The 14,205-nt window shown below is 51.4% G+C and overlaps 1 protein-coding gene across 2 annotated transcripts; it reads right to left on the bottom strand.

Moving 5' to 3' along the window:
- Positions 1–386: 386 nt before the first annotated feature.
- Positions 387–13,901, bottom strand: GUSB (glucuronidase beta). 2 transcript variants are annotated; one of them, XM_014842297.3, is made up of 12 exons: positions 13,639–13,900; positions 11,902–12,087; positions 11,374–11,555; positions 11,091–11,233; positions 10,425–10,612; positions 9,895–10,047; positions 9,471–9,649; positions 9,243–9,389; positions 6,949–7,033; positions 5,063–5,239; positions 2,344–2,479; positions 387–765 (listed from the first exon to the last, which is right to left on the bottom strand). In XM_014842297.3, exons 1-12 carry the CDS (start codon positions 13,846–13,848, stop codon positions 596–598), a joined length of 1,956 nt encoding a protein of 651 aa, XP_014697783.2. In that variant the 5' UTR covers positions 13,849–13,900; the 3' UTR covers positions 387–595. The 2 variants fall into 2 exon arrangements, with proteins under 2 accessions (XP_014697783.2, XP_044602320.1); XM_044746385.2 differs by lacking the exons at positions 11,091–11,233; positions 11,374–11,555 and having other exon boundaries at positions 13,639–13,901.
- Between the last annotated feature and the right edge of the window lie 304 nt (positions 13,902–14,205).

Genomic DNA, 14,205 nt, shown 5'->3' with positions numbered 1-14,205 from the left:
CTTCTGATGCAGACGTTCTTCAGCTTTTACCTTGATTATGCCTATTTGTCAGCTTAACTATGTGCAAACTGATCCATAGACCTTTTTCATTATTCCAGCATGATAACACTTTCTCTAAATTTGCTGGGACTTGAGCTCATCTGCGGAGTTTCACAGTAGTTGTCTTTTACTCTCAAGGCTGGCCTGGTTCGGTACACGATCACGGGTGGCCCTAAGGCTATGGGGCTGTTCCTGTGGAAGCACACAGTCTGTAACCAGCCTCTTTGAATGTGGTGTGAGTGCTGAAGCAGAAGTCTCTCGAGAATCTATCCTCAGTTAATGCTATGAAAACAGCTTGACACATAAAAATAATTTCAGATGCTTTGCAGCAATAGATTTACAGATGGTCACTTTTAAGCCAACTCTTTATTCACATACTACAAAAGCCTTTATTTTCACCTCTTATGTTCCCTTCTAGCAGATTACTACAAAATCCAGACTTTTCAGCCTGCCATGCACAGTCCAGGAAGCACTGCTCTGTTTGCTGTGGAAGTCGCCCCTTACTTGGGGAGGAGGGGCTGACAGAACCAGTTTCAGTAGAGAGGTAGTTCTTGGTTTAAAAAGTAAACGGGCTGTTTCCCACACACTGTGACTTCACAGCTGACCCGTGGTACCTGGTTTCATTGGCAAGTTTCCAGTATCTCTCTCGCAAAAGGAATGCTGCACCTTTTGGTTGTCTCTGACGAGTGAAGATCCCCTTTTTATTCCCCATTGCTCTCTGCGGTGCTAAAAACAAGGTAAAATGTGTTTCAGATGACTTCTGATGGGCCAAATCGCAAACAACCTGGAGCCAAGCTGGGCAGCACTAAAGAGAAATGTCCTCTTATAGTTTAGGGTTGCTTTGTCTGAAGTGGCCACTTAGTGGGTTAAAGATTTAAATACTACTGCTCCCCCAAAATACCTCAGCTCTCTGGTGTGTTAATTTTATGTCTGTTAGGGGAAAAAAATCCAAAATTGTTACCTTGCAAAATAAGGTTTAAAACATGGGTACCAGCTCCCTGGTAACTGGAGTGGAACCAAAACAGTGTTACCCTTGGAAAGGCTTGGGTCTTTCTGAAGAGACAACTCTCCTGGTGGGAGCCAGAGTCCTGACAAGTCAAAGGTGCCTAGGTGGGATCTACTAGATTTCAAAGTCCTCCTGGGCAGACTTCCGGTGGGTCCACACTGCTGGTGCTTGGTCTGCCAGAGCTGAAGCCAGGAAGGAAGCCAGGAAGTCAGGGCTCCGCCCTCAACAAACTCTCTCTACCCGCTATGAAACCACAGCTTGTTAAATGGAAAGGAGGTCCTTCTCACTGAGAAGTTCAAGGCAATAATAATTTCTTCCACGATAAGCAAATGCCAGGCACAGTGCCAAGCACTTCATCAAATGGAATCCCTCCATCAACCTGCCAGGTGTTAGCTCTATCCCCACTTTACAGGCCTGTTAAAGGGTAGGTAAGTTGCCCAAGGTCACATGGCTAAAGCTAACTTCTTACTACACAGAGCCGGTGCACTTATTCACAAAACTAGATTGCCATCCAGGATACTTCCAGAAGCCATTAACCTCATTTGCCAAGCAGAGTAGAGGCTTGTGTTCTTATTTTTTCTCATTACCTCTTTCTATGCTAATTTTTAATTCAAGTTTAACCTTCCAAAGATCTGCCTTGTCCCATAAGTAGTTTAATTCTCACTACTACCAAATCCTTCCCACCTCCCCAAATTGCTATCCTAAGTTTATGGTGTATTAAGATACTAGTAACCTGAGGTGTAGAAGGAAATGGGGAACACTCATTTGGAACTTACGTGAGGTAGCCCTCATCTATCCCCTCTGGAGAAAGAGCACAGGTCGTATTCTCTTTGAAGACTTACACACTCCCCATTCAAAATGCTTTGAAACTTACCTGGATTCAGTGAACCTGCCTTTTACAAGTGAATAATATAAAACAGACCAAAATATCTTGAGTTTCTTGGGCTTTGTACCCTACTCTGGAATAATGAGTGTATCTCACAATTAAATTCAATACGAGGTCTACTTTTTCCTTATGCCGTTGTGAAACAGACAAAGGCAAGTTAGCCATTTTTGCCTCGAGATAGGAGGCTCTCCCATTTGCTTTTTTACCATAAAATGACTGGAGAAGCAGGCAAGTGATTGCTGCTTGCTAAACACAACTTAATTTTCCTAGGAAATTCCCTATGTAGCCTACATAGATTAGATTAGCTTTCTCCCTCTTGTTTCCAGTGTTGTTATAACCAAATGTCCTGAACTGAAAGGCCAACCTAAGAAAATCAGAAATGGTACATTCCATAAACCAAACGGCCACTTACACTGGTCAGTCATAAAATCAGCAAAGTTCCAGATGAGCTCTCCAACCACATATTCTTTGCGTTTTTGATCTAGAACCAAATGATACTGTTCCAGCAGACCTTTCTGGTACTCTTCACTGAACATCAGAGGTGGGTCCTGGAATTCAAGGCAGAGACAGAAGTTAAGAGTCAGAACTGGCAGAATTGTAAATGTTAGATAAAAATAGAGATCCACATGATGATGACCAAAATATCTGTCCCCATGGTGGGCTGTAGTGACTGCAGGCCTCACTGGAGCAGGTATAGAGACACAGCTAGGCTATGACCTAGCCCAGGGTAAAAAGAAGAGATTTTTTCAAAAACTTTAATTGGTAACTGCTTTATTTATAAACTGAATTTGATATTTGCTTTATCTTACTTTCCCATCTCTGTTCACCAGTGCAGTCTTAAAGCTGAACTACACTGGAAGTAGAACTATGTCTTTGAATAATAATTTAAAACAAGTTTTAAGTAGCTGCAGGTGCATAATTTGAGAACTAGTGTGACTCAGATTTAACTCCCCTCAGATCTATCTGTATCTGGTCTGGGTAAGTAGCTGTGGTTTAGCACATTCATCTGTTCAACAAATAATTATTTAGTATCTGCTTACATGGTAGGCATTGCAGATTAAGCGATAAACAAGAAAGTTAAGTGTCCCTGCCCTCAGAGGCTTTACAATCTAGCAAGGACACAAGGCAGAGGTGTGATGAGGGTGAACAGGGAGCATGAAAACCAGGAGCTGGGGGGATGTGGAACAGGGGGAGCTGACTGAGACGGGGGCCACAGAGCTCCCTGAGGAAATACGCACGCTGAGACCTGCCAGGGCAGGAGAAGGCCATCCGTGACAAAAGCAGGCCCCATCTATGCACTCACTCAGTATTCGGTTAAGAGCTCCCACGTGTTGTGGATTAAGAATGATCTAGATGTTGGCTCATAAAGTCTGAGTTTTCATCTCATGGGAATTTTGTGGGGGCTCAAGTCTTACATGCTCAAGGACGCAGCATTTCAGTCATTTTATGCGAGAACAGAACCCTGCTGGCTTGGGCTTTCCTCTCCAAGAAGAAGGATTGAAATGCTATATAGAATACACTGAAAATATAACTGTACGATCCAAAGTTGAACATGAGGAGAAGGCAAGATGTAGATTTTCTTACTTTATTTTAATGGAAATGACCCTGTATTGTTTAATGCTAGCCACGTGTGGCTATTTAAACTTAAAACTAAATTAAACTAACTCAACTCAGTGATACTAGTCACATTTCAAGTCCTCAATAGCCATGTGTGGCTAGTGGCCACCCTTTTGGACAATGCAGATTTACAACATCTTCATCACTGCAAAAGGTTCTACCAGACAGTCCTGACCTAGACTCAGAGTTAAAAATTCAGAATTGGTTACCTTTTCAAAGAGGGAGAACAAATATGCACATACTTTGTCTTTATAAGGTATTTCCCCATACATTACCAGTTTGTAGAAGTGGCATTCTGTGTAAGCAAGATGAATTTAAGGGTGTAAACAGAATAATATAGTCCATTGTGGAGAGCTGTTCAACATACTGAGGATAAGCAAATTAAGAAATGTGTGTCAACAAGGAATCCCCGTAGTTGTGACTGATGAGTGTGAGGTGGCTGGGGTGGGGATGAGGGGCTGGCCTGAAAAAAAACTCCCACAAGACAAAGCAACATATCTTTGGTGAGGAAGTGGAGAAAAGAATGAGAAAAATTGATTAAAACCTGCTCCAAGATTTTACTCATTCCCTCAACAAATCATTTGGTACCTGCTGTGTGCCGGACACTGCTGAGTGCTTGGGAAGCAACAATAAATGGTCTCCCTCCTGTAGCCCATAGTGTGGTCAAGGAGAGAGCCAAAGAAACAAGCCAGGCACTGCATAATGCCATTTCTGTCGACAAGCGCATATACACCAGTGGCCCCGTAAGATTAGTACCATACAGCCTAGGTGTGCAGTAGGCCATACCATCCGGGTTTGTGTAAGTGCACTCTGTGATGTTCGCATAAGGATGAAACAGCTTAACAATGCATTCCTCAGAACTGATCCCTGTCTTTATGCAACTCATGGCTGTAACGACAGCACATAGTCAGAAATGCTGAGACAGAGACTGAGGAGAGGGAACGGTTTACTCTGCCTGGGGCACGGGGGGCAAACCTCACCAAAGGGGACAGCTAAGCTGAGACTTGAGCACTGAATAAGAATCCATTAGTTGGCAATTGTGGTGCTAACGTGGGCATTCTAGGCAGAAGGAATACTCTACGCCAGAGCAGGAGCCAATGAGCACAGTGAAAAGGAGTCCAGGGTCTAAGAGTGGACACAGAGGAGGAAGAAGACCTGGGAGAGGGCAGACAGCAAAGTACCTGACTGCCCTGACCAGGGATGAGGGCTTCATCCTGCGGGCCAGGCTCCATCCCCTAGACCACAGGATCAAGCCAATGACAGGACCATTCAGTAGGAGACTGTCTGGAAACAAAGCCAATAAGGAGGCTGAGCACCAAGCAAGTGAGGCAGAGGCCTGAGTCCTTGGCTGCTGTGAGTGGAGAGGGGCAGGCTGGCCTGAGCATGAAGAACTGCACGGAGATGATCAGTACAAGCGAGGGACAGGGAAGGAGGCACATTTCCAGCTTGGAGCAATGAGTGACATCTCTGTCTAAGAGAGTGAAAAAATAAACAGCATGTTCTATACTACTTACCTGGTGAAACCCTGCAATGGTTTCTGCTCCATACTCGCTCTGAATAATTGGCTTCTGATAAGTCCTATACCACTTCTCAAACTGGGTTGCCAGCTGTAGCTGAATCACTTCCATATGCCCGTAGTCATGATACCAGGAGTAGTAACTATTCACACAGATGACATCCACATATGGCGCCTAGGACAAGAGCATTAAAGTTTGTTCACAAACCAGAAGACTGGATAATAGCGTTAGGACTCTCACACTCAGGGGACTCTTCTGGCACAGAAGGTAAGAAGGGGATGCAGAAAATTATTTAGATGCTCACAGGTGGAGGAAATAGATTCAGGAAGTGACTGGAATGGAGCAAGTCTCTAATTCTGGGCTGACACTGCTGACCTGGCTGCTCTGGTGAGGGCCATGAGAGGCAGAAGACACACTCGGCAAGCTGGCCTCAGTGGAAGCCCAGGGCCCATCCCATTGGATTTTGCTCCTCTCTAGGTGGTAGTCCCCTCCCTGGTCTTCCTTCAAGCTGGCCCTGGAGAAATGCTCCCAACTGAGGGACAGATGCAGTTTTTCTGCTCATAAACAATCTCGATTCATCATGCCATACGTGAGCTAGTGCTGTGGGCCACAAAGTGGCTGGAAAATTCCCTCCTAGGAAGGAGGGTGAAATGACGGGGTGGGACTGTCTCGCTTGTAAACAGTGAACTCAGGACTGAGCAGCAAAAGCACGCGAGCCCAGCTATCTAGTCTCTAATGTCACCTGAACACATGCACATCTCCAAAGTCTGCACTGGGACTGAGGCAGTCCATCTTCCCAAGTGACTGCAGCCCCTTTCCAGACTGCAGTGGAGAGATGCAGGAGGAGGAGAAAGCTGGGGGAGGGACCTTCAGGTGGACACATCGACACGGATCATACACCCCACCAGATGAGTCTGGCAACCGTCAGAACACGCCAGGCACAGGCTCCCCACCCATGTGAGAGACGAGAACAGGAAGAGCTGCCATACAGCTCCGGAACGCCCAGGGCTGCCTGTGCTGTGCATGCTGGTGCTTTACCAGTCTTTACGCTTCTTGGAAGAGGTCTTCTTGAGAGATGACAAAGGAACACTAAGGTTGCAAGCCTTTTAACAACCATGTTAAAATGACAGTGTTGACAATTTAGATTTGTATATAGCATCTTCTCATTCATTCTTTCTTTAGGTGATTTCTCTTTCTGGAGCACTTTCCTCTTAAGTACCGGCCTTCAGTTCTCTAGTGAAGAAGCATTTTCTTGCTCCCATGTTTTACAGCTTCAGTGCAAATGAACACAGTTTCTGAGGGGCTCTGATGCCCAGGGAGGTGAGGGAGATCGTGTGGTCTGGCGGCTGTGTGAGCCTGTCCCTTCCATTCTCCGTCTGAGGGGCTGGATCCAGTCAGTGGTTCCCAAAGCCGGCTGATAACTGGAATCAGTGAGGAGCTCTTTAAAAAGTCGGGTTCCCACCCTGGACTTACTAAATCAGAGTCTCAGAATCCAGAGATCTGGACTTTCAAACAGTTTGATTAGTGGCTCTGACGATCAGCCAGACGTGAGAAACACTGGACAACGACAACTTCAAGCTCCCTTAAACCGTTGCCATTTTATGAGCAAATTAAATTGAGATTAAACAAAATTAAACTGAGGTGCATAAAACATTGAGTCTGCACTGAGAGCGGGTTAAATCGCCCCGTGCCCAGCCCCCTGGATGCAGGACCCACACTGCCTGGTGAACAAGCAGGTAGTCATCTTTAACCTAAAGATCGTCTATGAAAATGGCAGGACTGGTTGCTCACAGTTCTTCCCTGCAATGCGTTTGAGCAAGCATCAGGGCCGCACTAGGAGACAGGCGGAGGAGAAAGAAGAGGTGTGGGGACCCCAGTCTCACCCCTAGGTCTGCTTCATAGTTGGAGTTGGTCACAAAGGTCACAGGCCGGGAAGGGTCCAAGTCTTTGGTGTGGGCAATCAGCGTCCTGTCCACGGAGGGCAGAAGACATGGGCTCCATCAATCCAGGAAGGGCTCTCAGGCACCCATCTCTCATCTTCTCCCTCCCATCTTCCCCAGCCAAAGCAAAAAACAAAACAACTGCTCTCCTCCCTACCTTGAAGTGTTTTTCAGGTAAGCAAACATGTTCCTCTAGTCTTAGATCATGTTCCCTGACATCATTCTTTCTCCCTCCCCAAACCCTACCCCTCAGAGTAGAGGCCATCCTTACAGAAACAAGCAGGCATGCAGAGCTGAGGTCCTTGGGCTGGGCACTGCCAAAAACTAGGTTCTGAATCTTTGAAAAAGCTCTTGAAAATCAGAATGGATGGGATGTGGATTAGGATGGATACTAATTTAACAAATAATTAGAGAACGTGTGCTAAGAGGCAGGCTGTGTGCTGGGTACTCACAGCCACATCCATAGCTTCATGGAGCAGTGGGAGCAGAGACACTCGCACACATACACGTTACAAGTTGCAATTACAAGTGGTAGCAAGAATTAGGGTTCTATGAGACAATAACAGGGCACATAATTGAGACTGGAGAGTGAGTGACAGCCTCGCTGAAGAAACAGCGTTTATGCTGAATCACATTAACCAAGGAGGGATGGCAGGAACAGGGATGAGCCTGCGGTCAGGCTTGGCCCACGCACCTGTCAGAGACCTCACTTGTGCAGGTCACCCTCATTCACTGTTTAAGCCTATATTTCTCTTCTCTTTCCTCACAGCTAGTTTTCTTTCCTTTACACCCTCTCACCATTGCTCTTCTCAGTTGAAGGCTGTGGGTTCTGCAGGCCTGAACAGTACCCCTTACCCTCGAGTCCCAAACCCACACTCTGAAACAGCTTGTTTGTCAAGTGGGAATTTTCAAAGCCTAGCTGAGCTCCTTGGCCCGGGCAGCTCTCTCCATACGTTGCCCCCATCCCTGCTGCTGCAAAAATCATGCATATCCCTCTGTCCACCTCCCAAAAAAGCCCATCTGGAACCTCAGGCACCCATTCCTAAGAGCCTCTAAATACTCCTTTCATCCTCACAACAAAAATTCTGCCCCCCAGCCCTGGCTCCACACATCCTGCACCCCACGCACTGGGAGCTGTCTTTTGCCCAGATGGGTCCCCTCCTCAGAGCCTTCCCTCCTCTACAGACAGGGCTCAGCTCCAAGCACTCCGTGAAACAGGGATGCACCGTCGGCCTCAGAAAGTGTTCCAACGGCCTCTGCTGCCTCTGCAGCAAGTGAAATAGTAGTTCCTCTTTGCAGGCTAAGCTACAACTGTGCGACTGTAAGAGAAAGAACCACAGAAACACCAGGGGGCGTGGTGGGGGGGGCAGCCTCCCTCAGAGAGTAAACCCTCCCACTATGGGAAGACTGCCCCCAACTGGTGTTTCTGTCCATTGCAACGGGGGGTGGGGAGGTGGGGCAGAGAGGGAGGAGTTATTGGCATTTCAAGAACAGGACCATGAACTTTGGATGGCCTCGTCCTGTCAACAATGTGACTTTAGAATACCTGGAATATGCATGTTATTGAAAAACCTGTTTACAATTATATGCCTAGATAAGCTGGTTTTATAAAGCCTAACTCCTTCACAGATGAGCCCAAAGCATCACAAAGTGTTTTTTGGAATTTTAACATACACTAAATTTCCCAGGAATAGAGCTACCATAAAAAGTGAGGGAAGATTATACTCGGTTTTGTTTGGAACTTTACCACAAAGAAAGTGCCGCCTGTGGTGTCAGAGTCACCACCATGGTGGCCTGCAGTCAGCTCTGTAGCTGTGTGCAGGGGATTCCACACTGAGGTGTAAGTGTTTGCCCTTCACTGCATCTTCTGGGGAGTCAGGCCCATGCATTCAAGTATTATTTGATAAATGACTGTCCCTTATACCACAGTTAGGACATGACATTATTTTCTTTTTTAACTTGAAGTTATGTGTATAAGTAGGGTAGGTTAACTCTGGATTTCATTTCAGGTATGAAAAGGGGACACTGGCTCTCATGGAGTTGAAATCACAATTTGGGTGGGTAGGTGTTTGGTCCCCTGAAGTGACCAGGTATAGATGCACCCTCAAGTCTGGGCTCACAGCACATGCCCGTCCCAAGGTTGACCTCAGCTCTCCCAGGGCTGCCAGCCAAGGCTGACTGGTCAAAGGGCTGAGGTCTCATCCTTGGCCCAGCCTGGGGCCGGCGGGGGTACTCACTTGAAGTAGTAACCAGCAGGTTTCAGGTAGGAAGCAGGCTCATTGGCCACAGACCACATCACGACAGCTGGGTGATTCTTGTCCCTGCGCACCAGCTCCTCCATCACCTCCAGGTGGTGCTGCAGAGACACGTTGCTGTAGCTCTGCCTGCGGGGCAGGGAGAGGAAAGGGAGGTGTCATCGCTGGCCAAGTTGGGCAGGCTAAGCGGCGTGGGAGGTGGGCACTCACGTCAGCACGATGCCCACGCCTGGACTCTCGTCAATGACCACAATCCCATAGCGGTCACAGAGCTGCATCACCTCCTCTGCATAGGGGTAGTGGCTGGTGCGGAAGGAGTTGGCACCAAGCCAACGAAGCAGGTTGAAGTCCTTCACCAGCAGTGGCCAGTCAAAGCCCTTCCCTCGGATCTAGGGGACAGCAGAGCAGAGTGACCCCATGTCCTCTGTCCCTGTCCAAGACGCACTTCTTTCTAGAGCTGGGCCCTCAGGAGTCACGCCATTCCCCCTCTATCCAGCCCAAGCACTGGCTCTATCGGGCAGCGGTTTTGAGCAGTTTGCTTAACTGCTCTGAGCTGCCCTGAACCACTTCAGGGGGCATGTGGAAGGTAAAGATGAGAACCAGCCCCCACAGGGACCCAGGATTCTCGACTCACGTCGGCGTCTTCATGCTTGTTGACCCCATGGAAATAAAAAGGTTTGCCATTGATAAGGAACTGGTTCTCTGTGACAGCCACAGTGCGAATCCCCACAGGGAGAGCGTAGAAGTCAGACACGGGCCCAGCTGCTGTCTGTGCAGTGAGCCTCACCTGTGAAAGCCAAGCACTGTGCATGAGGCTTCCTTGATGGCCTGAGCCCCACAGAGCCTGCCCTTCAGCAGGAAGGCCCTCACAAACCACGGCGGCCTGCCTTTAGGACTGTAAGCAGAGGGATGCAGAAATTACAGGCTTCTGCCAATAGCAAGGAGGAATCTTTGCCCACTCTGCCCCTGGGGTCTGTTCTTCAAAACTGGATCTCCCTACCAAGGGCTGAAAAAAGTCAGGCTGGGAACACTTCAATCCGATTGACTCGGAAGCTCAGAGGACCATGTCTACCTGTCCACCTGTCCTGGACCCCTGCTGAAGGCAGGCAGGACTGCTGAATGGGGCAAAAGGCCTCCCATAACCCCAGTCCTAACCACCATTACCTCCAATGAGTATAGGTAGGCAGGGTGCTCATGCATCAGGTATGGCCACCAGAGGTAGGCACTGGGCACCTGGAGCTGGCCCTGGCCCCCCGTCCCCTGGGCCACGACTTTGCCTTCCTCATCCAGAAGACGCACTTCCAGCTGGAAATGTTCACTGCCCTGGACAAAAACCTTGTAATTCACCAGCCCTGCGAGAGACAAGAGAGATCAGACAAGAGAGAAGAGGGAGAGATGCGACCTGGGTCACAGAGAAGAGAGCAGGCTGCAGCCACTACCCTGAGGAATCCGCTTAGACCTTTAGACTCCAGCCAACCACCAGTTATTTCTTGAGCTCAATCTGCAGTGAGGAGAGATTAAATGAGGGTGATACAATGGGGACAAGACATGGGATTTCCATGAACCCTGAGCTATTCATCCTGAACTATGTGATTTTAGGCAAGCCCCACTTCTCACTGGGCCTTATTTCCTCACAAAATGAGATCAGACCACATGGGTATTTCTGAAGCCCTTGCCAGTGCAGACAGGCTGGATTTTAGCTTCTTAGGTGGATGGGAACCTGTGAGGATTAAGAGATGCTGGGAGAGCCTTTCTCCTGGGGGATCTTTCCAAACAGGGAACAGAGCCACTTTGGGCCTGGCTGAGGCAGATCCTGCCAGGAGCCCTCACCAGTGTTTTGGTCCATGCCAGTGGTGATGGTGATGTCATCAATGTAGATGGTGGGTGTGGTGTAGAGGAGCACAGGCCGATGCAGTCCCGCGTAGTTGAAGAAGTCAAAGTGTGTGTTCTGGACAAAGTAACCCTTGGGGTACCTAGGGTGGGAGGACAGTGGCCAACTGGGGCCTTACTCTGGGGCCTTCAACCTCACCTCTGCTAAGGCCACCTGCCCCTAGTGGGAAGACCACTGGGCAGGGTGGGAAGCGGGGAGAGGAGGGAGCAGGGTGCTGCTCACTTGGAGGTGTCCTTCTGGTAGAGGATGGTCCCTGGCGGCAGGGTGTGGGGGGTGAGCGTGTTGTTGATGGCGATGGTAATGCGGCAGGAGGACAGGGGCCCACTCTGGACCAGCTTGCTGACGTCAGCCTCGAAGGGGAGATGGCCCCCCTCGTGCTCTGCCACATGGACCCCATTCACCCACTGCAGACACAAGGAGATACGGGGAGGAGCAGCAGGCAGAGCATGAGGAGGGGTCCCTGCCCTCTCAGGCACTCCCTCAAACAGAAGTGCAGTATGTGGGGGCTGAGGGCCCTGCTAGCTGACACCTTCCTCAGGAATGGAGAAATGGAGCCCCAAAGGAGCAGACTAGGCAACCCACCCCAACCCAGGGCACAGATTCCAGTATAGGGCATGAGCACACTCCACCATCCACCCCAGGAAGCACGCTGTCAGGTGACAGCTGGGAGCCAGGCACCCCAAGGCAGCCACATGCATGCTCAGCAGCTGCACCTGCCCACTCGCCCTGCCTGCTGCTTGCTGCACTGACCACAATGGCGTAGTAGTGGGCGCTGCCAATCCTCAGCACCACTCTCGTGCCCAGGTCCTGGGTCCATCGCTGGGGCAGGGTCACCTCCCGTTCATACCACACCCAGCCAACAAAGCCACGCAGCCGTCCATCCTGGCCGACGTCATTGAAGCTGGAGGGAACTGGCATGTCCAGGGTGGGGCCCGACTGGGGAAAGAAGGGCTAGGATCAGGTCCAGACCACCTAGGAATCTAAGACCAGGGCCCAGGCAATCCCCTTCCCCAAGTGCCAGGTCCCCAGGCAACCCTGCCTGCAGGAAGAAGGCAGGACAAGACGACTTCTCCCAGACCCTGGGATTCCAGGCCGCCGCACCATTGTTATTCTTTGCCAGACTCTGACCAAGGTCTTTTATGGAGCTCATTTAATTCTCATAACTCCATGAAGTAGTCACTCACTCATTCAACTGACAGTGTACACTGAACACCTACAACACTGTTCTAGGTGCTAGGAATAAAAGAGTGAACAAGGCCTCTGCTGTCAGGTGCTATGAAGGAAATAAAGCCTGCCAGGGTGTGGAGAGTGGCAGGGGACCATCTTAGGGGTCAGGGAAAGCCTCTGGGGCCAGGACCCACAGGATACTGCCTCCGGACATCCTGGCAGAACTGGGTGACCCTGAGCCCTGCAGGGAATCCCTTGAACCTCTAGACCCTTAAACATGTCAGAGAGAAGGCAAGGCAGGAGTGGAGCAGAGAGCTCAGTAATAGTGTGAAAGCAGCCTGGGACGCAGCTTCCTGAAGACATCTGTATGGGTGTTTGCCCTCCAAGGAGGCAAGGATTCCCTCTGTCCTTCACAGCTGTATCTCCAGGGTCTGCCTCAAGCCTTGTCATATAGTAGGGACTCCATACATGTTGGCTGCATGGGTGGATAACCTGCTGATGAGAGATCAACTGCTAGGATGTGTGTTTGCGTCCGAGGGCTGACAAGGGGCCAGAAGTTCTTTTTCAGGGCGGACTGCACCAGGGTCTCCACGGAAAGGGGTGAGCACAGGGCCATAACCCAGCCTGAGGCAAAAAGGATCTACAGAGACCAGACTCTGCAAGAGGAAGATGATCAGATGACTGCCCCAGGGAGGAAGGTTGGCCGGGGGCAGGGGCTGCTTTGCTGAGGAAACTATGAGCGTGGCACATGCTTGATTCCCAGCCCCTACTTTTTTCCTCCCCTGCTGAATGCTGGGCGGCAAAGACCAAAAAAAAGAGGATCTAGGAGAGGCGAGCGCCGGATGGGCACAAAGGCCTGCTCCAGTCCCAATTCTCAGACGATCTGACCCAAGTCAGAGGGGAGGTCAGAAGTGAGGTCCCTGACTGGCTGGGTGCCAAGCCCCATCCTCTACCTGAACCTTGGAACCCAAGGTCCTTCCTGCCAGGACAGAGCTGGCCCCACGATGTCAAAAATCTCTCCTCCTGTTGCTGCCTGGCCGCTCGGTGCCGCGAACACTGCTCTAGCTCAGCCTCCCCCGCCGCACGGGGCCCCAGCGGGGAACTTGGCGCCCCCAGCCCCGGCCCCACAGAAGCCAGGCGCTGGCCCTCCGCCCGTTTCCTCCTCCTCAGTCGGCCGGCCGCGGCCTCCAAGCCCGTTCCCCTTTAACCTACTCCTCGCCGGCAGCTCCGAGGGCACAGGAGTAGCTCCCCACGCCCCCGACCTGGCTTCTAGGCGCTTCCCTGCCCAGGCCCCGCGCCCGGTCCCCACGGAGCCCGCACCTCCCGCAGCGGCGTGCGGTACCACTGCTGCTCGAAGCCCTGGCGCCGGTTGTCGGAGAAGTCGGCGCGGAAGCTCCAGAGGCCGTCCAGCTCCTTGCGCTCCCGCGACGGGCTCTCCCGCGGGTACAGCATCCCGCCCTGCAGCGCCAGCGCGCAGCCCCAGAGCAGCGGGCCGAGCACGGCCGCGGCGCCCGCCGGCCCCCGGGCCATGATTCCCGCGCCGCTCGCCGCCAGCCGCCAGCCGCCGGGCTCCGGGCGGCGCCGAGGGCGGGCCCGGGGCGGGGCTGCGGTCACGTGCCCCGGCCGAGGCCTCCCGCGCCATTTTGGTTGAAGGCGCGCGCCCGGCCCGGGAGCGCCGGGGAGTCCTGTGTTCCGCAGCACGCGCCGTGCCCGCCCGAGGACGGCGGCGGCGGCGGCGGGCCAGCCGAGGGCCCGGGGTGGGGGTCTCGGGGGGAGGGAGCCGAGCCTCCCGCGCCGGCCCTGAAGGGCCGAGGTCGCCGGCTCGGCGCCAGCCCCGCTCGGCCGCGCGGTCTCTGCCCTCTCCCCGCCCTCCCTTCCGGGGTCGTC

Source organism: Equus asinus, chromosome 14 (assembly GCF_041296235.1).
Source record: "Equus asinus isolate D_3611 breed Donkey chromosome 14, EquAss-T2T_v2, whole genome shotgun sequence".
NCBI lineage: Eukaryota > Metazoa > Chordata > Mammalia > Perissodactyla > Equidae > Equus > Equus asinus.
This window is presented reverse-complemented; position numbering and strand designations above follow the sequence as displayed.

Excerpts from the sequence above, each read along its gene's own strand:
- GUSB (XM_014842297.3), bottom strand. The coding sequence starts at position 13,848 with ATGGCCCGGGGGCCGGCGGGCGCCGCGGCCGTGCTCGGCCCGCTGCTC. Across the intron at positions 10,048-10,424 it reads CCTACCTATACTCATTGGAG|GTGAGGCTCACTGCACAGAC; the intron begins GTAATGGTGGTT and ends TGGCTTTCACAG. Across the intron at positions 5,240-6,948 it reads ACTATGAAGCAGACCTAGGG|GCGCCATATGTGGATGTCAT; the intron begins GTGAGACTGGGG and ends CTCTTGTCCTAG.